General features: G+C 53.5%; 1 protein-coding gene across 1 annotated transcript; it reads right to left on the reverse strand.

Moving 5' to 3' along the window:
• Window positions 1–348: 348 nt before the first annotated feature.
• On the reverse strand, window positions 349–13,176 carry ZNF853 (zinc finger protein 853; the record flags this gene model as incomplete). Its single annotated transcript, XM_080703823.1, has 9 exons — window positions 349–2,738; window positions 5,887–6,170; window positions 6,462–6,552; window positions 6,789–6,849; window positions 6,954–6,995; window positions 7,139–7,347; window positions 7,457–7,574; window positions 8,047–8,112; window positions 13,129–13,176. The coding sequence occupies 9 exons, from the start codon at window positions 13,174–13,176 to the stop codon at window positions 349–351; spliced, it is 3,309 nt and encodes a 1,102-aa protein (XP_080559949.1).
• Between the last annotated feature and the right edge of the window lie 360 nt (window positions 13,177–13,536).

A 13,536-nucleotide genomic window follows, 5' to 3' on the forward strand; every position in this document is an offset into this window, starting at 1 on the left:
GTGCGATTTCCCCTTCCGGTCAGGGAGAGGGTGGTAGTCCTCCACCCATGGCTTTCCCCGCGTGCTGTTGTTAGCCACCAAGGCTGTTCTCTCCTGAGTGGACGCTTTCTGGGGATGAAACTGTGAACCTGGCACTTCTCCAGGAATCCCGGGGACGATGGAAGTCTTCCGCCACGCACACCAAGGATATTACAGGATGCCCCGAGGGACCATCAACTGGGTGTCTGATCCACTCTGCACGGGGCTTCCCGGGTAGAAAAGCCTCTTCGCGCCCCGGGCCCCTGGGTGCCTCCAGGCTGGCCCTGCGTGGCTCCTGAGCCCCTGCGCCCTGTCCTCGAGGCGCCCGCATCACGGTCCCTTGGCGGCGGATGCTGCAGCCCCTGAGGCCTGCTGGGCGCGCTGCGGGCCCGAGGGCGCCGGCCTGGAGGAGCGCAGCAGGCCGAGGCCCCGGGAGCGGCCGGCGCCGTGCAGCTGGCGCTCATGGCGGCGGATCTGCACCTTGTGGCGGAAGCGCTCGCCGCAGTCCTCACACACGTAAGGCCGCTCGCCCGAGTGCGTGCGCCGGTGGCGCAGCAGGTTGGAAGAGACGCTGAAGCGCTTGCCGCAGTCCCCGCAGGCATAGGGCCGCTCGCCGGTGTGGGTGCGCTGGTGCTGCACGAGCGCGGAGCTCTCGCTGAAGCGCTTGGAGCAGTAGGAGCAGGCGTAGGGCTTCTCGCCCGTGTGGATGCGCTGGTGCGTCACCAGGTTGGAGTGCTGCGAGAAGCCCTTGCCGCACTCGCCGCAGCGGTGCGGCCGCTCGCCCGTGTGCGTGGCCTGGTGCCGCACTAGGTCCGTGCTGCGGCTGAAGCCCTTGCCACACTCCCCACAGATGGTCGGCCTGTCCCGCGCGCGCCGCCGCCGCCGCTGCCGTGGGGGTGTCAGTGCTGCGCTACCCGCTGGGCCCGGGATGGCCACCACGGTCGGCGGCGTGGTCACAGCGGGCAGCACCATGAGCTCTTGCAGCACCACGTAGCCAGGGGGAGCTACCACCACCGCCGCTGGGGCGCCCGGGACTGTCGCCCCGCTGCCCCCTGTGGCAGGCACCAGTTCTAGCTGCAGCTCGGGCTGCACGGGAGTCAGCTCCAGCTGCACCTCCTGCTGCTGTGCGCCCAGCTCCACAGGGGTCAGCTCCAGCTGCACCTCCTGCTGTTCCTGCTCCAGCTGCTGCTCCAGCTGCTTCAGCTGCTCCTGCAGTTTGAGCTGCAGCTGCCTCTGCTCCTGCTGCCGCTCCAGCTCCTGCTGCCGCTCCAGCTCCTGCTGCCGCTCCAGCTCCTGCCGCTGCTGCTCTAGCTCCTGCTCTGACCCCAGGTCCACTGGCATGAGCTCCAGTTCCACCTCTTCCTCCTCCTCCGGCTCCAGTGGAGGCTGCTGCTGCTGCTGCTGCTGCTGGAGTTGTTCCTGCTGCTGTTGCAATAGTTGTTGCTGTTGTTGCTGCTGCTGCTGTAACTGTTCCTGCTGCCGCAGCAATAGTTGCTGCTGTATCTGTGCCTGCTGCTGCTGCAGTAGCTGCTGTTGTAACTGTGCCTGTTGTTGCTGCTGCAATATCTGCTGCTGTAACTGTTCCTGCTGCTGCAGCAACAGCAGTTGCTGCTGCTGTAGCTGTTCCTGCTGCTGCTGAAACTGTTGCTGCTGTAACTGTCCCTGCTGTTGCAACAGTTGCTGCTGTTGTAGCAGTTGCTGCTGTTGCTGCTGCAACAGCTGTTGCTCTTGCACTTGCTGCTGCTGTAACAGCTGCTGCTCTTGCACTTGCTGCTGCTGTAACAGCTGCTGCTCTTGCACTTGCTGCTGCTGTAACTGCTGTTGCTCTTGTACGTGTTGTTGCTGTAACTGTTCCTGCTGTTGCAGCAACAGTTGTTGCCCCTGTACTTGGCGCTGTTGTAACTGTGCCTGCTGCTGCTGTAGTAGCTGTTGCTCTTGCAGTTGCTGCTGCTGTAACTGTTCCTGCTGCTGTTGCTGCAATAGTTGTTGCTCTTGCTGCTGTTGTAACTGTGCCTGTTGCTGTAGTAAGAGCTGTTGCTCTTGCGCTCGCTGCTGTAACTGCTCCTGCTGCTGTTGCAATAGTTGTTGCTCTTGCACTTGCTGCAGCTGTAACTGTGCCTGCTGCTGCTGTAACAGCTGCTGCTGCTGCACTTGCTGCTGTAACTGCTCCTGCTGTTGTTGCTGTGACAGCTGATGTTCTTGCACTTGCTGCTGCTGTAACTGTTCCTGCTGCTGCTGCAATAGTTGTTGCTCTTGTACTTGCTGCTGCTGTAACTGTTCCTGCTGTTGCTGCTGTTGCTCTTGCACTTGCTGCTGCTGTAACTGCTCCTGCTGCTGTTGCAATAGTTGTTGCTCTTGTACTTGCTGTTCCTGCACCTGTCCCTGCTGTTGCATTAGCTGAATTTGTGGTTTTGGTTTCTGGTGTTGCGTGTTTTCCTGTAGTTCCTGCTGTAGTTGAGGCAGCTGCTGTTGTTGGCCATCTTGTTGTTGCTGACATCCTGGTAGTTGGTTTTGTGATTGTTGCTGCTGTGGCTGCTCATGCTGCGGCTGTTGTTGCAGCTCTGGCTGCTGCTTTAACTGCTGCAACTCCTGTTGCGCTGTCTGGGCTTCCACGGTGATGTTATTGGTCTCTACTGGAGTTGAGACTACTGGCCTTTGTGGGCTTCTGCTGCCCTCCTGAGCCTCTTCCTCCTCCTGACTCTCGCTCCCACCACTGCCACCTGTAGTGGAAATGGCAGGAAGCCAGAAGAGAAGGATCTATAGACAGTTCTCCAATCCAGCCCCCTAGGACCTGCCCCTTACCCTGCCTATATACAGCCACTCAAGGATACACTAAGGAGCTCTCAGCACAGACCTAAAGTATTAGATCAATTGACAGTGGCAGCATGGGAGACACTGAGATTCCACAGGTGGGGGTGTGGTGTCCCCAAGGGCTGCTCGTCACTATACTCGGGACCCCTCTTCTCAGCTTCCTTTCCTAGAAGCTCTATGCTTAGATCTTGGCACTGATACCAACGGAGGTGCCTGGGGCCTAACACCTTTCTCTGAGGAGTTCCTCCCACTTCATTACCACCCAGTGGAAATCAGTGCACTGACTATTCCAATGGCCAAGGTCACGCTAACCTCAGTGATGGTCACACCTTAGGTAAATGAAACTTACCTTCTCTGTAATATAATAAAGCACTTCTGTGAAGCTGCCTGGAAGGGTTACCACAGGCAGTCTCTAGAAATCACCAGTGTCAGAGACACCACCAGGTTTTAGGCAATTAGCCCTCAGTTCAGGACTTAACTCCCAGTTAGCATCCGTCTACCCTCCTGCTGGCTCATGGGCCCTACTAGTTCCCTAGAACCTGGCAGGTGCTTGAAAAAATCCCTGAAGGTCAGGAATTAGCCTGCAAAGTAACAGCAGCTTGAACAGGCCCAGGATAAAACCAGCTCCATTTGAAACACTCAAAGACCAGAAGTGGTGTGTGTGTGTGTGTGTGTGTGTGTGTGTGTGTGTACTGGGGACTGAAACCTCCAACCTATATCCCCAGTCTTTTTTACTTTTGTTCTGAAACAGGGTCTTGCTAGGTTGCTGAAAGTCTTACTACGTTACTGAGGCTGTCCTTGAACCTGCCTCAGCTTCCCAAGTACTGGGATCATAGATGTGTTTGCCACCATGCCCAGACAAAAGTGTTTCAGAATGACTGGACTAAGGGCCTCAAGTCAACTTGAGGCCGATTATTTATCTACTGGGAATCTCAGTTTCCTCTTTAGCAAAAAGAAATATCCTTCTCAGGAACAGTGTAGGAATTAGGACAGACGTAGAGCCCCAGTATTGTGCGAGGCATGGAGGAAGCCCTGCACACAGCCTTCTACACATGGTTCACATTCCGTTTCTCATTCTGAGTTTCACTGTTGTCCTATCAGAAAATCCTAATTCTTCTTTACAGGTGTGATCCGAGGAGTGTTCTCCACTTCCAAGACTGATTTCAACATCGGCTCTTCCCACAGCATCACATTTTCAGTTGTGTAATGGAAAGCAGTGGTTTGATTGATAAAGCTTTTCTTGCTGGGCGAGAAGACGCAGGCCTATGATCCCAGTATTTGAGAGGCTGAGGCAGGAGGATTATAGGTTTGAGATCAGTTTCAGCAATTTAGCAAGAACCTGTTTAAAAACAAAAAATAAAGCCAGGCATGGTGATGCATGCCTGTAATCCCAGTACTTGGGAAGTTGAGACAGGAGGATCGCAGGTTCAAGGACAGCCTCAAACATAGCGGGACTCTCAACAACCTAGCAAGACCCTGTTTCAAAATCAAAAATAAAGTAGGGCTGGAGTGTACCTCAGAAGTGTAATGCCTTCTGGTTCAATCCTCAGTACAAAAAGAACTTTTTATTGATTTAATAAAAATAGGGTATGTATATCTATATAATTTCCTTTTAGAAAAATATTTCTAATAACCCTTATTTAAGCTAATGGACCCATGAGTACATTTTTTCATAGACACACACTAGTTTGGGGTAGGTAGAAGATGAGGGAGTCTCTTAGAGCCTCCTCCTCCTTCCTCTGGAAGCAACACATCACACCTGTGTGTGAGTACCCTCATTTCTAGCTTGACCACGTGGACTCTGTGACCTTTTTTTTCTTTCTGCAGATGGAACCCAGGGGCATTCTACCTCCTCACTGCACCTCCAGCTCTATTTTTTATTATTTATTTTGAAACAGGGTCTCACTAAGTTAAGGAGAGTCTCACTAAGTTAAGGAGGGTCTCACTAAGTTAAGGAGGGACTCACTAAGTAGCCAAGGCTGGCCGCGAATCTACGATCCTCTTGTCTCAGGCTCCCAAGTACTGGGATTACGAGCGTTCACCACCACGCCTGGTTCCTCTGTGATTTTCTGGGGTAGCAATTTTGACAGTTTTAATAAAGGGATTTTAGTAGACATGTAGTTTAGTGTTGCCTGATATGTCTGACCTCACAAGACTTTTGTCAGTTAGATGTTTAAGTCAGAGCCAAGAGTGGCACATACTCCTAATACTTAGGAGGCTAAGAGAGTAGAATTGCAGGTTTGAGATCAGCCTTAGTAACTTAGTGAGACTCAGCAACCTAGTGAGACCTTTTTTTCAAAACAAAATATAAAAAGGGAGATGTAGGTTGGAGGTAGAAAGCCCCTGAGTTCAATCCCTAGTATCAAAAATAAGTAAGTAAATAAGTAAATACTAAATTTAAAGAGTCCTTGTTTAATCCATATGTCCTCATCCCACCCCACTAATTTCTTAGGTCCGTTGCAGGCTCAGATCAGCCCTCCTCAGGCTCTACTCAGCTCCCTTAAAGCACCCAACAAGAAACTGAGTCTCATGAGCATGGCTACCATGGAAGGACCCAGAATGGGTCCCAGGGAGAGCTCCTGGAAAGCTAGGCAGCACCACATTTACCTCTCGACATCAGAGAGAGAGAAAAACAAATGGAAGCAGAGGCCAGGAAAAGTGGACGAGGGTAGAAGCCACAGGGGGAAAGAAGCCAATGTCTGCAGCAGCACCAAGGGGCAGAGGCAGGGAACCCTTCTGTCCCTCAGCTCTACCTGGGAACCCGAGTCTGGAGCCAAGGCCAGGTGAGTGGACAGTGGAGGCCACCTGACAGATGGGGCAACCAAGCAGCAGGTTGCAGCCAGTGCACAGTGGGAGTCCAGGCTGTCAGCACTGCTAGGGAGCAGCTGGGTCACAAGAGCTCAGCCTGATGAGGCCACCGCCGAAAATCCCAGGCCAAACCTGCGGGTGTTGCTGGAGGCAGGTGTAGTTGGTGGGTGTGAGCGGTGCGGGCTGCCAGCCACCCTGGGGCCTCTGTGCGCAGTGGCAGACCTGGGGCCAGCCCAGCCCAGCCCTCACCTGAGAGAGTGTCAGGCCCTGAGCCCCCATCCTCAAGACATCGCAGCTCCAACACAAAGGTCTCAGTTGCCGGCCCCAGTTCCATCCTGGCGGTCACACAGGGGTCCTGGAGAGCCAGCTGTGCTGAGAAGAAGGGAGGGAGCTGTTCAGACAGGAGATAGTGGCAGCTTTTGTACACCACTGCTGTGCAGAACCACTGGCGGGGCAGCTTCTCCCCAATATCCACAGAGCTGCTCTTCATTGAGACGCCAATGTGGGAACCAGCCTTCACAAGGCCAGGGAGCCTGGGTCCCAGGAGGGACATTTGAGGGTGCTCTCTTGGTCAAAAAACTGATCATCAGGCTCGGCGTGTTGGCACACGCTTGTAATCCCCGTGCTTGGGAGGCTGAGACAGGAGGATCACACAGGTTCGAAGCCAGCCTCAGCTACTTAGTGAGGCTCTCAGCAACTTAATGAGACCCTGTTTCCAAATAAAATATTAAAAAATAGGTCTGGGAGTGTAGCCTGGAGGTAGAAGGCCCCTGGGTTCCATCCCCAGTACACACACACACACACACACACACACACACACAGACTGATCATCCAGGTCACATTCCTCCGCCCCCTTCAAAGCACGGCCAGTACTGCTGATCTCCAGGGCCTCCTGGGTCCCACACTGCTGTGGGGCTCGCCCAGCCACACGTGTCAGTTGCTACCCAGCTCCCGGGGAAGGTATGGGAACAGAGAACTGTAAGCCTGGCAGGACTGCCTGCCTGCTCTTGCAGAAGTGGCTCCACATCCAGGCCTCCCCAGGCTGCCTCCAGCTTTCCCTGGCCTTTGGAGCCCAGTCCCATCCTCCAGACAAGCGTCCCGTCCCTGTGCCCAGCGTCCAGCGTCCAGCGTGAGCCTCCCCTGGGCCTCACCTGGTACAGCATTTCCTGCTGTCTGCAGCCTCTGCACTAGGGGAGGTGTGGTCAGCAGAGGCTGCAAGGCGAAGGCCACAGCATTCAGCTAGCTCCTTCCAGGGGCGCCTCCATCCAGAAAGAGCCGGGGAGGCGCCGGCCACCCCAGGGCCTTTCTGGGCACACCGGAGGGTCTTCGCTGTCAGGGCGGCCGAAGTCGCCTCGGACCTAGAGAAGGGCAGACTGGAGTTCCCGGGCAGAAGTTGGTGGAGACTCCGGCTGGGGCAGGGGCAGGGGCAGGGGCAGGGGCAGGGGCAGGAGGCAGAGCAGGGCAGGAGCCCCAGCGGGGCTCAGGGCTGGACCGGCAGGACCATCGCGCAGCAGGGCCGGGGCGGGCGCCCTCGTCGGCCCCGCTGGGTGGCCGGTGCGGCGCGGCCACAGGTGCCGGAGCCCGGGGGCGGGGGCGGGGGCGGGCCGGGTCCCCGTTCGCTCGCCCGCCCGCCCGAGCGTCGGTGCGGGCAGCGGCCGGGCCGGGCGGGGGCGCGGGGCCGGCACAGGAAGTCCCCCCGGCATCCGCATCCTGTCCCCCGCCCCCGCCGCCCGCCGCGCCCCCGCGCCCCGGCCCGCCGCCGCCGCTCTAGGCCGCCGCCAGCTCGGTGGGCTTAACCCTTCCCGGCCCGGCCACTCACCCGGGCCGGGGGGCAGGCTGCGCGGCCTCCGTGCGCCCCGGGCGGCCGGTGCCCAGCGCCGCGCGCGCTGCGCCGCATCCCTGGTGCGCGTGTCCGCGCGCCGCGGTGGGGGCTGTCGCTGCACGGGTGCGGGGGAAGGGGATCCCCGCCGGCACCCCCGGCACCCCCGAAGGGCAGGGGTGGCCTCGGGGCGCCAGGGGCGGGGTGCATATGGTGGCTAATTAGCACTTAATTAGGTGAGCTCAGTTAATGAGGCTCCATCCTTCTTCCAGCAGAACCCCGAGGAGGCCAATCTGGCCCACATCTTGCACCCCTCCTCTCGGACCCCTGGGGGAGCCAGGACAGGCAGGCGGGGAGTTTGGCCGGCCAGGTAAGCCGCTGTGACCCTAGTGGATTCGGTGGACCATTAGAGCCACCATCGTGGACCGGCAGAGCTGGCCCTCCCTCTCTAGGTCCCTGCTCTATAACCACAGGGCGCCGCCCCCCCCGCCCCACCGTGCTGGGCCCCATCTGGAGGGCTTCTTTCTCTTTCAGAACATGCCAGGCTGCTTCCTGTCTGGGTCAGGGGTCTCCTCCTAGGGACTCCTGACCTGAGCATCTCCAACCACCTCCCCGAAACTTGGCCATACTGTCCTCAGAACACAGACTTCTTCAATCTGGAGAATTCAGATGAAAATCACAACGCGCAAATGCTCTTAAAAAGCCCATTGATCTGGCCACCGCTGTTCCTGGGGTGGAGTGGGACCGCCCTACAGGGGCAGGACAGAGTTCTCAGGGGCTCAGAGCCCTGCCCTCCTGCCTGCCTCCCTGCTTACAGCACTGTCACACTACAGATTCTTCCTGATCTCTTAGGTCCTGGAGTTTGGGATTCACCCTCTGGCCCTTGCCTGAAAAGACTGCCCTCTAGGGGCTTCACCCCTAGGCTAGGTCCTGAGGGCAGAGTCCTTGGGAGTCACTCCAAAACAAGTGCCACAATCAGAACCTGGCTTTGGAGGCAGAATAATCTGGGCTCACGGGGACCTCATGCAGCAGGTAGCATGAGGCACACGCTGCCTTCCCCTGGGAAGTGGAGGCCACAGCCCGCCAGCCAGGAGGGTGAGTACTAGCTGGCAGACAGGAAGAGATGGATAAAGGGCAGCTATGGACTTCCCCTTTCCCGGGATGGCCAGAGGCAGAGCTATCCCTGCCTCCTCCTCTTAGAAGACCTAAGTCCCCAAAGGCACCCTCACCCCTGGAGTCTTTTTTTTTTTTTTTTTTTTTTTGGTGGTATTGGGGTTCCTGGAAACCCTTTTACCTCCGGGCTACACTTCCAGACCTATTTTATATTTTATTGGAAACAGGGTCTCTTATTAAGCCAGCAAGGCTGGCTTCGAACCTGAGCGATCCTCCTGTCCCCGCCTCCCAAGCGTGGGGATTACAAGCGTTAACCTCTCCTTCTGCTGGCTTCTTTTCAATAGCATTTGTACAACCTCAGGGCTCTCCCATCTTCAAAGTGAGCAACCCTGTTTCTCATCTGCGCATCCCTCCTCCCCCTCTCCAATCTGGCGTCTACTCATCTCTCCTAGATAGCTCCCTTTAATGTCACCTGTGACCCCCGTGTCCTAGGCAGCACTGGGCATGTCTGCTGGGCTGCCAAGAGAAAAACACCTTGGTTTCCCCCTCCTCTTGGCTCACCCCTTCTTATTTTGAGGGGGGTGGGTACTGAAGAGTCAACCCAAGGGCATTCTACCTCCACGCTGCACCTCCAGCCCCCGTTTTTAAAAACAGGGTCTCACTAAGTTGCTGGGAGCCTTGCTAAATTGTCCAGGCTGGCTTCAAACTTGTGATCCATCCATCTCAACTTCCTGAGTGCTGGGATTATAGGCATGTGCCACCACGCCAGGCTGGTCCACCTAGTCTCTGAGCCCTCTGTGGGCTCTGCTTACTTCTCCAGGCTCATGGCTCACCTTCACGTAATTACAACATGCAGTAAGGGGTCTTATGGAAGCAACAGTTTTCTCCCTAAGAGCATTTCTCCTCTCCATACCGAAGCACCTGGCAATAGCTACTGTTTTTCGTCTTGTTTATCTATCTATTTATTTATTTATTTTTATTTTTGTCCTGCGAATTGAACCCAGGGGCATTCTACCTCTAAGCCACACCTTCAGCCCTATTTATTTATTTATTTATTTATTTATTTATTTAGAAGTAGGATCTCATAGCCAGGCATGCCTGTAATATCAGTACTTGGGAGGCTGAGACAGAAAGATCTCAGCAGGCAGCTTCAGCAAGTAGTGAGACTCTCATCAACCAAGTGTGACTTTGTTTCAAAATCAAAAATAAAATAGGGCTGGGGATATAACTTGGAGGTAGAATGCCCCTGAGTTCAATCCCCAGTGCCACGGAAAAAAAAAGAAAGAAAGAGAGAGAGAGAGAGAGAGAGAGAGAGAGAGAGAGAGAGAGAGAGGAAGAAGAAGAAGAAGAAGAAGAAGAAGAAGAAGAAGAAGAAGAAGAAGAAGAAGAAGAAGAAGAAGGAGGAGGAGGAGGAGGAGGAGGAGGAGGAGGAGGAGGAGGAGGAGAAGGGGAGGGGAGGGGAGAGGAGAGGGAGAAACAGTGTCTTGCTAGGTTGCTGAGAGTCTCACTACATTGCTGTTCTCAAACCTGCAAGCCTCCTGTCTCAGCCTCACCGGTAATCCTCACTGGGATTACAAGAATGTGCCGTGGTGCCCGGATCTCCTTGCTTCTGGGTCTACCCCAATTTTGTGTCTTCATTGCCATGTTTTTGGGTAACATACTTATAGTGCAATTGCTTGACTTTTTCCTTTTTTTATTTTTTTTATTATTATTATTTTTTTTTTTGCGGTAGTGGGGATGGAACCCAGGGGGCATTCTACTTCTGAGCTACATCCCCAGCCCTATTTTTTATTCCTTATTTTGAAACAGGGTCTCACTGAGTTGCAAAGAGCCTCACTAAATAACTAAGGTTGTCCGTGAACCACGATCCTCTGGTCTCAGCCTCCCAAATGCTGGGATTACAAGCGTGTACCACCATGCCTGGCTGACTTTTTTCATTTTAGATTGTCTCTATTACATGAAAAAGACAATTATTTAAGCCACCTATTCATATACACACTTTCCCTCTCATCCTGCTGTTTGTGTAGTAAAGAATTTGGCAGGCACAGTGGTGGAAGGCTGAGATGGAAGGATTGCAGATTTGAGGCCAGCACATGGTAATTTAGCAAGATTCTATTTCAAAAAATAAAAAATAAACTGGGCATTGTGACACTCACTTGTAATCCCAGTACTTGGGAGGCTGAGACAGGAGGATTTGCAGGTTCATGGTCAGCCTCAGCTACTTAGTGAGGCCTTCTGCTACTTAGCGAGACTCTGTTTCAAATTAAGAATAAAAAATATAGGGCTGGAGGTACAGCTTGGAGGTAGAATTCCCCTGGGCTTGATCCCCAGTTACCACAAAAAATTTTAATTAATAAATAAAAAAGGCTGGGGTTGCCGGGCGTGGTGGTGCACGCTTGTAATCCCTGCGCTTGGGAGGCGGAGACAGGAGGATTGCACAGGTTCGAAGCCAGCCACGCTGGCTTAAGAGACCCTGTTTCCAAAAAAAAAAAAAATAGGTCTGGGAGTGTAGCCTGGAGGTAGAAGGGCTCCCAGGAACCCCAGTACCACACACACACAAAAAGGCTGGGGGTATAGCTTAAAGGTAGAACACCCCTGGGTGTAATCCCCAGTATGAGAAGAAGAAGGAAGGGAGCCAAGCCAAGCATGGTGGGGCACGCCTGCGATCCCAAAGGGAGCCAAGCCAAGCATGGTGGGGCACGCCTGCGATCCCAAAGGGAGCCAAGCCAAGCATGGTGGGGCACGCCTGCGATCCCAGAGGTTGAGATGGGACAGTTATGAGTACGAGGGCAGCCTCCGCGAGTAGTAGTGAGACTCATCAGCCTAGCAAGAACCGTTTTAACATAAATAAAAAATGAAAAGTGCTAGGGGTACAGCTTGCAGGTAGAATGCCCTGGGATTCAATACCTGAGGAAGGAAGGATGGAAGAAAAAAAGAAGGAAGGAAGGGAAGGGGAAAAAACCAAAAGGAAACTCCAGACACCAAGCCTCTCGGCTGGTGATTGTCACCAGTGTTGGGGGGGGGGTGACGCATTGTGCTTCCAAGAGCGAGAAGACAGAAGGTCCACACTGAGCGCCCCCATCCCCGCCACCAGACTTTGCCCTGAGAGTCTCCTCCTGGACCACGGCTGGTCCTGGTTTATATTCCTTCAAATAAAACTGTAATTATAACATAGTACTTTCCTGAATTCTGTGAGTGGACCTAGAAAATTATCAAACTTGAGCAGGTCATGGGAACTTCCAGGTTGGTAGCCAGCTGGTTCAGAAGTAACTAACTTCTGAACCAGGCCAGCTGGTTCAGTGGCCTGGGGACCCTGGGACTTGAGGCCACAGGCAGTCTCATTGGAGACAGTGCCCTTAACCTGTGGCGTCTGCACTAACACTGGTGGTTACAGTTTTGTTGCAATTTTGGTTAAATCCATATTGACTGTTTCCATAATTACATCTATGTAAACATCCTTCATAACTGAGCCCAGTAATGTCTTTTTATTTGTTTCCTCCTGTACAATTCTTAATCCTTCTTGGAATTAATCACTCTCCCTCTTTTTGTATTTGCTGTGTGTGTGTGCTACTGGGGACTGAACCCAGGGCATTCCACCTCTGAGCTACATCCCCAACCTTATTTCAGATTTATTTATTTGTTCATTTATTTTGGTACTGGGGATTGAATTTAGAGGCATTCTACCTCCAAGTTGTATCCTCAGCCTGACTTTATTTCTTTATTTGGAAACAAGGCCTCACTACATTGCTGAGGCTGTGTTTGAATCTGCAATCCTCCTGTCTCAGCCTCCTGAGTACTGGGATTATAAGCATGCACCGCCACACCTGACTCCTATTTTAGTTTTATACTGAAACAGGGTCTCACTAGGTTGATGAGACAACTTACCTGCGGAGGTTTCCCTCAGACCTGCAATCCTCCTGTCTCAGCCTCCCAATCACTTCCATTACAGGAGTGGGCACCATACCCAGCTCGGCATTTGCTTTCATTCCTCCTCCTTCTAATTGTGTGTGTGTGTGTGTGTGTGTGTGTGTGTGTGTGTGTGTGTGTGTGTGCATGCGCACACGTGTGTTACTGGGGATTGAACTCAGGGGGATTCTATCTCCAAGCTACACCCCCAGCCCTATTTTTTATTCTTTTTATTTTGATAAAGGGTCTCATAAGTTGCAGAGGGCCTCACTAAGTAGTCGAGGCTGGCCAGGAACCCAGATCCTCCCGTTTTTGCCTCCCAAGTACTGGGATTAACAAGCACGTGCCGCCATGCCCGGCTCCTTCTGCTTATGTCTTAGTAAGTCTTCCCCCATCCTCCTTCAGCTTTTTTCTTTTTTTCTTTTTGGTACTAGGGATTAAACCCAGAGGCATTCTACCTCTGATCTACACCCCAAGACTGATTTTTGAAAACAAGGTCTTACTAAGCTGCTGAGCACCTTACTAAATTGCTTAGGCTGTCCTCAAACATGCAATCCCCCTGGCTCAGCCTCCTAAATACGGGGATAACAAGCATGGGCCACTATGCCTGGCCTCCTTCAGCTTTATAAATTCCTCTTAACCCAACTTTGCACCTCGTCAAACTGGTTGGAAAACTGTTGCGTGTTGTTTCCTGGGGTCATCCTTCGAGAGGCTTCTTCCTCTGCATCCAAACTGGGCAGGCCACCTTGTCAGCTTGGACACTCCACTGCCACTCTCTGAGACGCTCCTCTCTCTCTCCCACTCTATTATTGTTATTGTTGTTATTGGCACTGGGGATTGAACCCAGAGGCATCGTAACTCTGAGCTAGATCCTCACCCCTATTCGTTTATTTATTTATTTATTTATTGCGGGTCTGGGGATGGAACCCAGGGGCATTCTACCTCCGAGCTACACACCTACCCCTGTTTTTTATTCTTTATTTTGAAACAGAGTCTCCCTGAGTCGCAGAGGGCCTCACTAAGTAACTGGGGCTGCCCTTGAACTGCGATCCTGAATGCCG

The sequence above is a fragment of the Muscardinus avellanarius genome, assembly GCF_963383645.1.
Source record: "Muscardinus avellanarius genome assembly, chromosome: 10".
NCBI lineage: Eukaryota > Metazoa > Chordata > Mammalia > Rodentia > Gliridae > Muscardinus > Muscardinus avellanarius.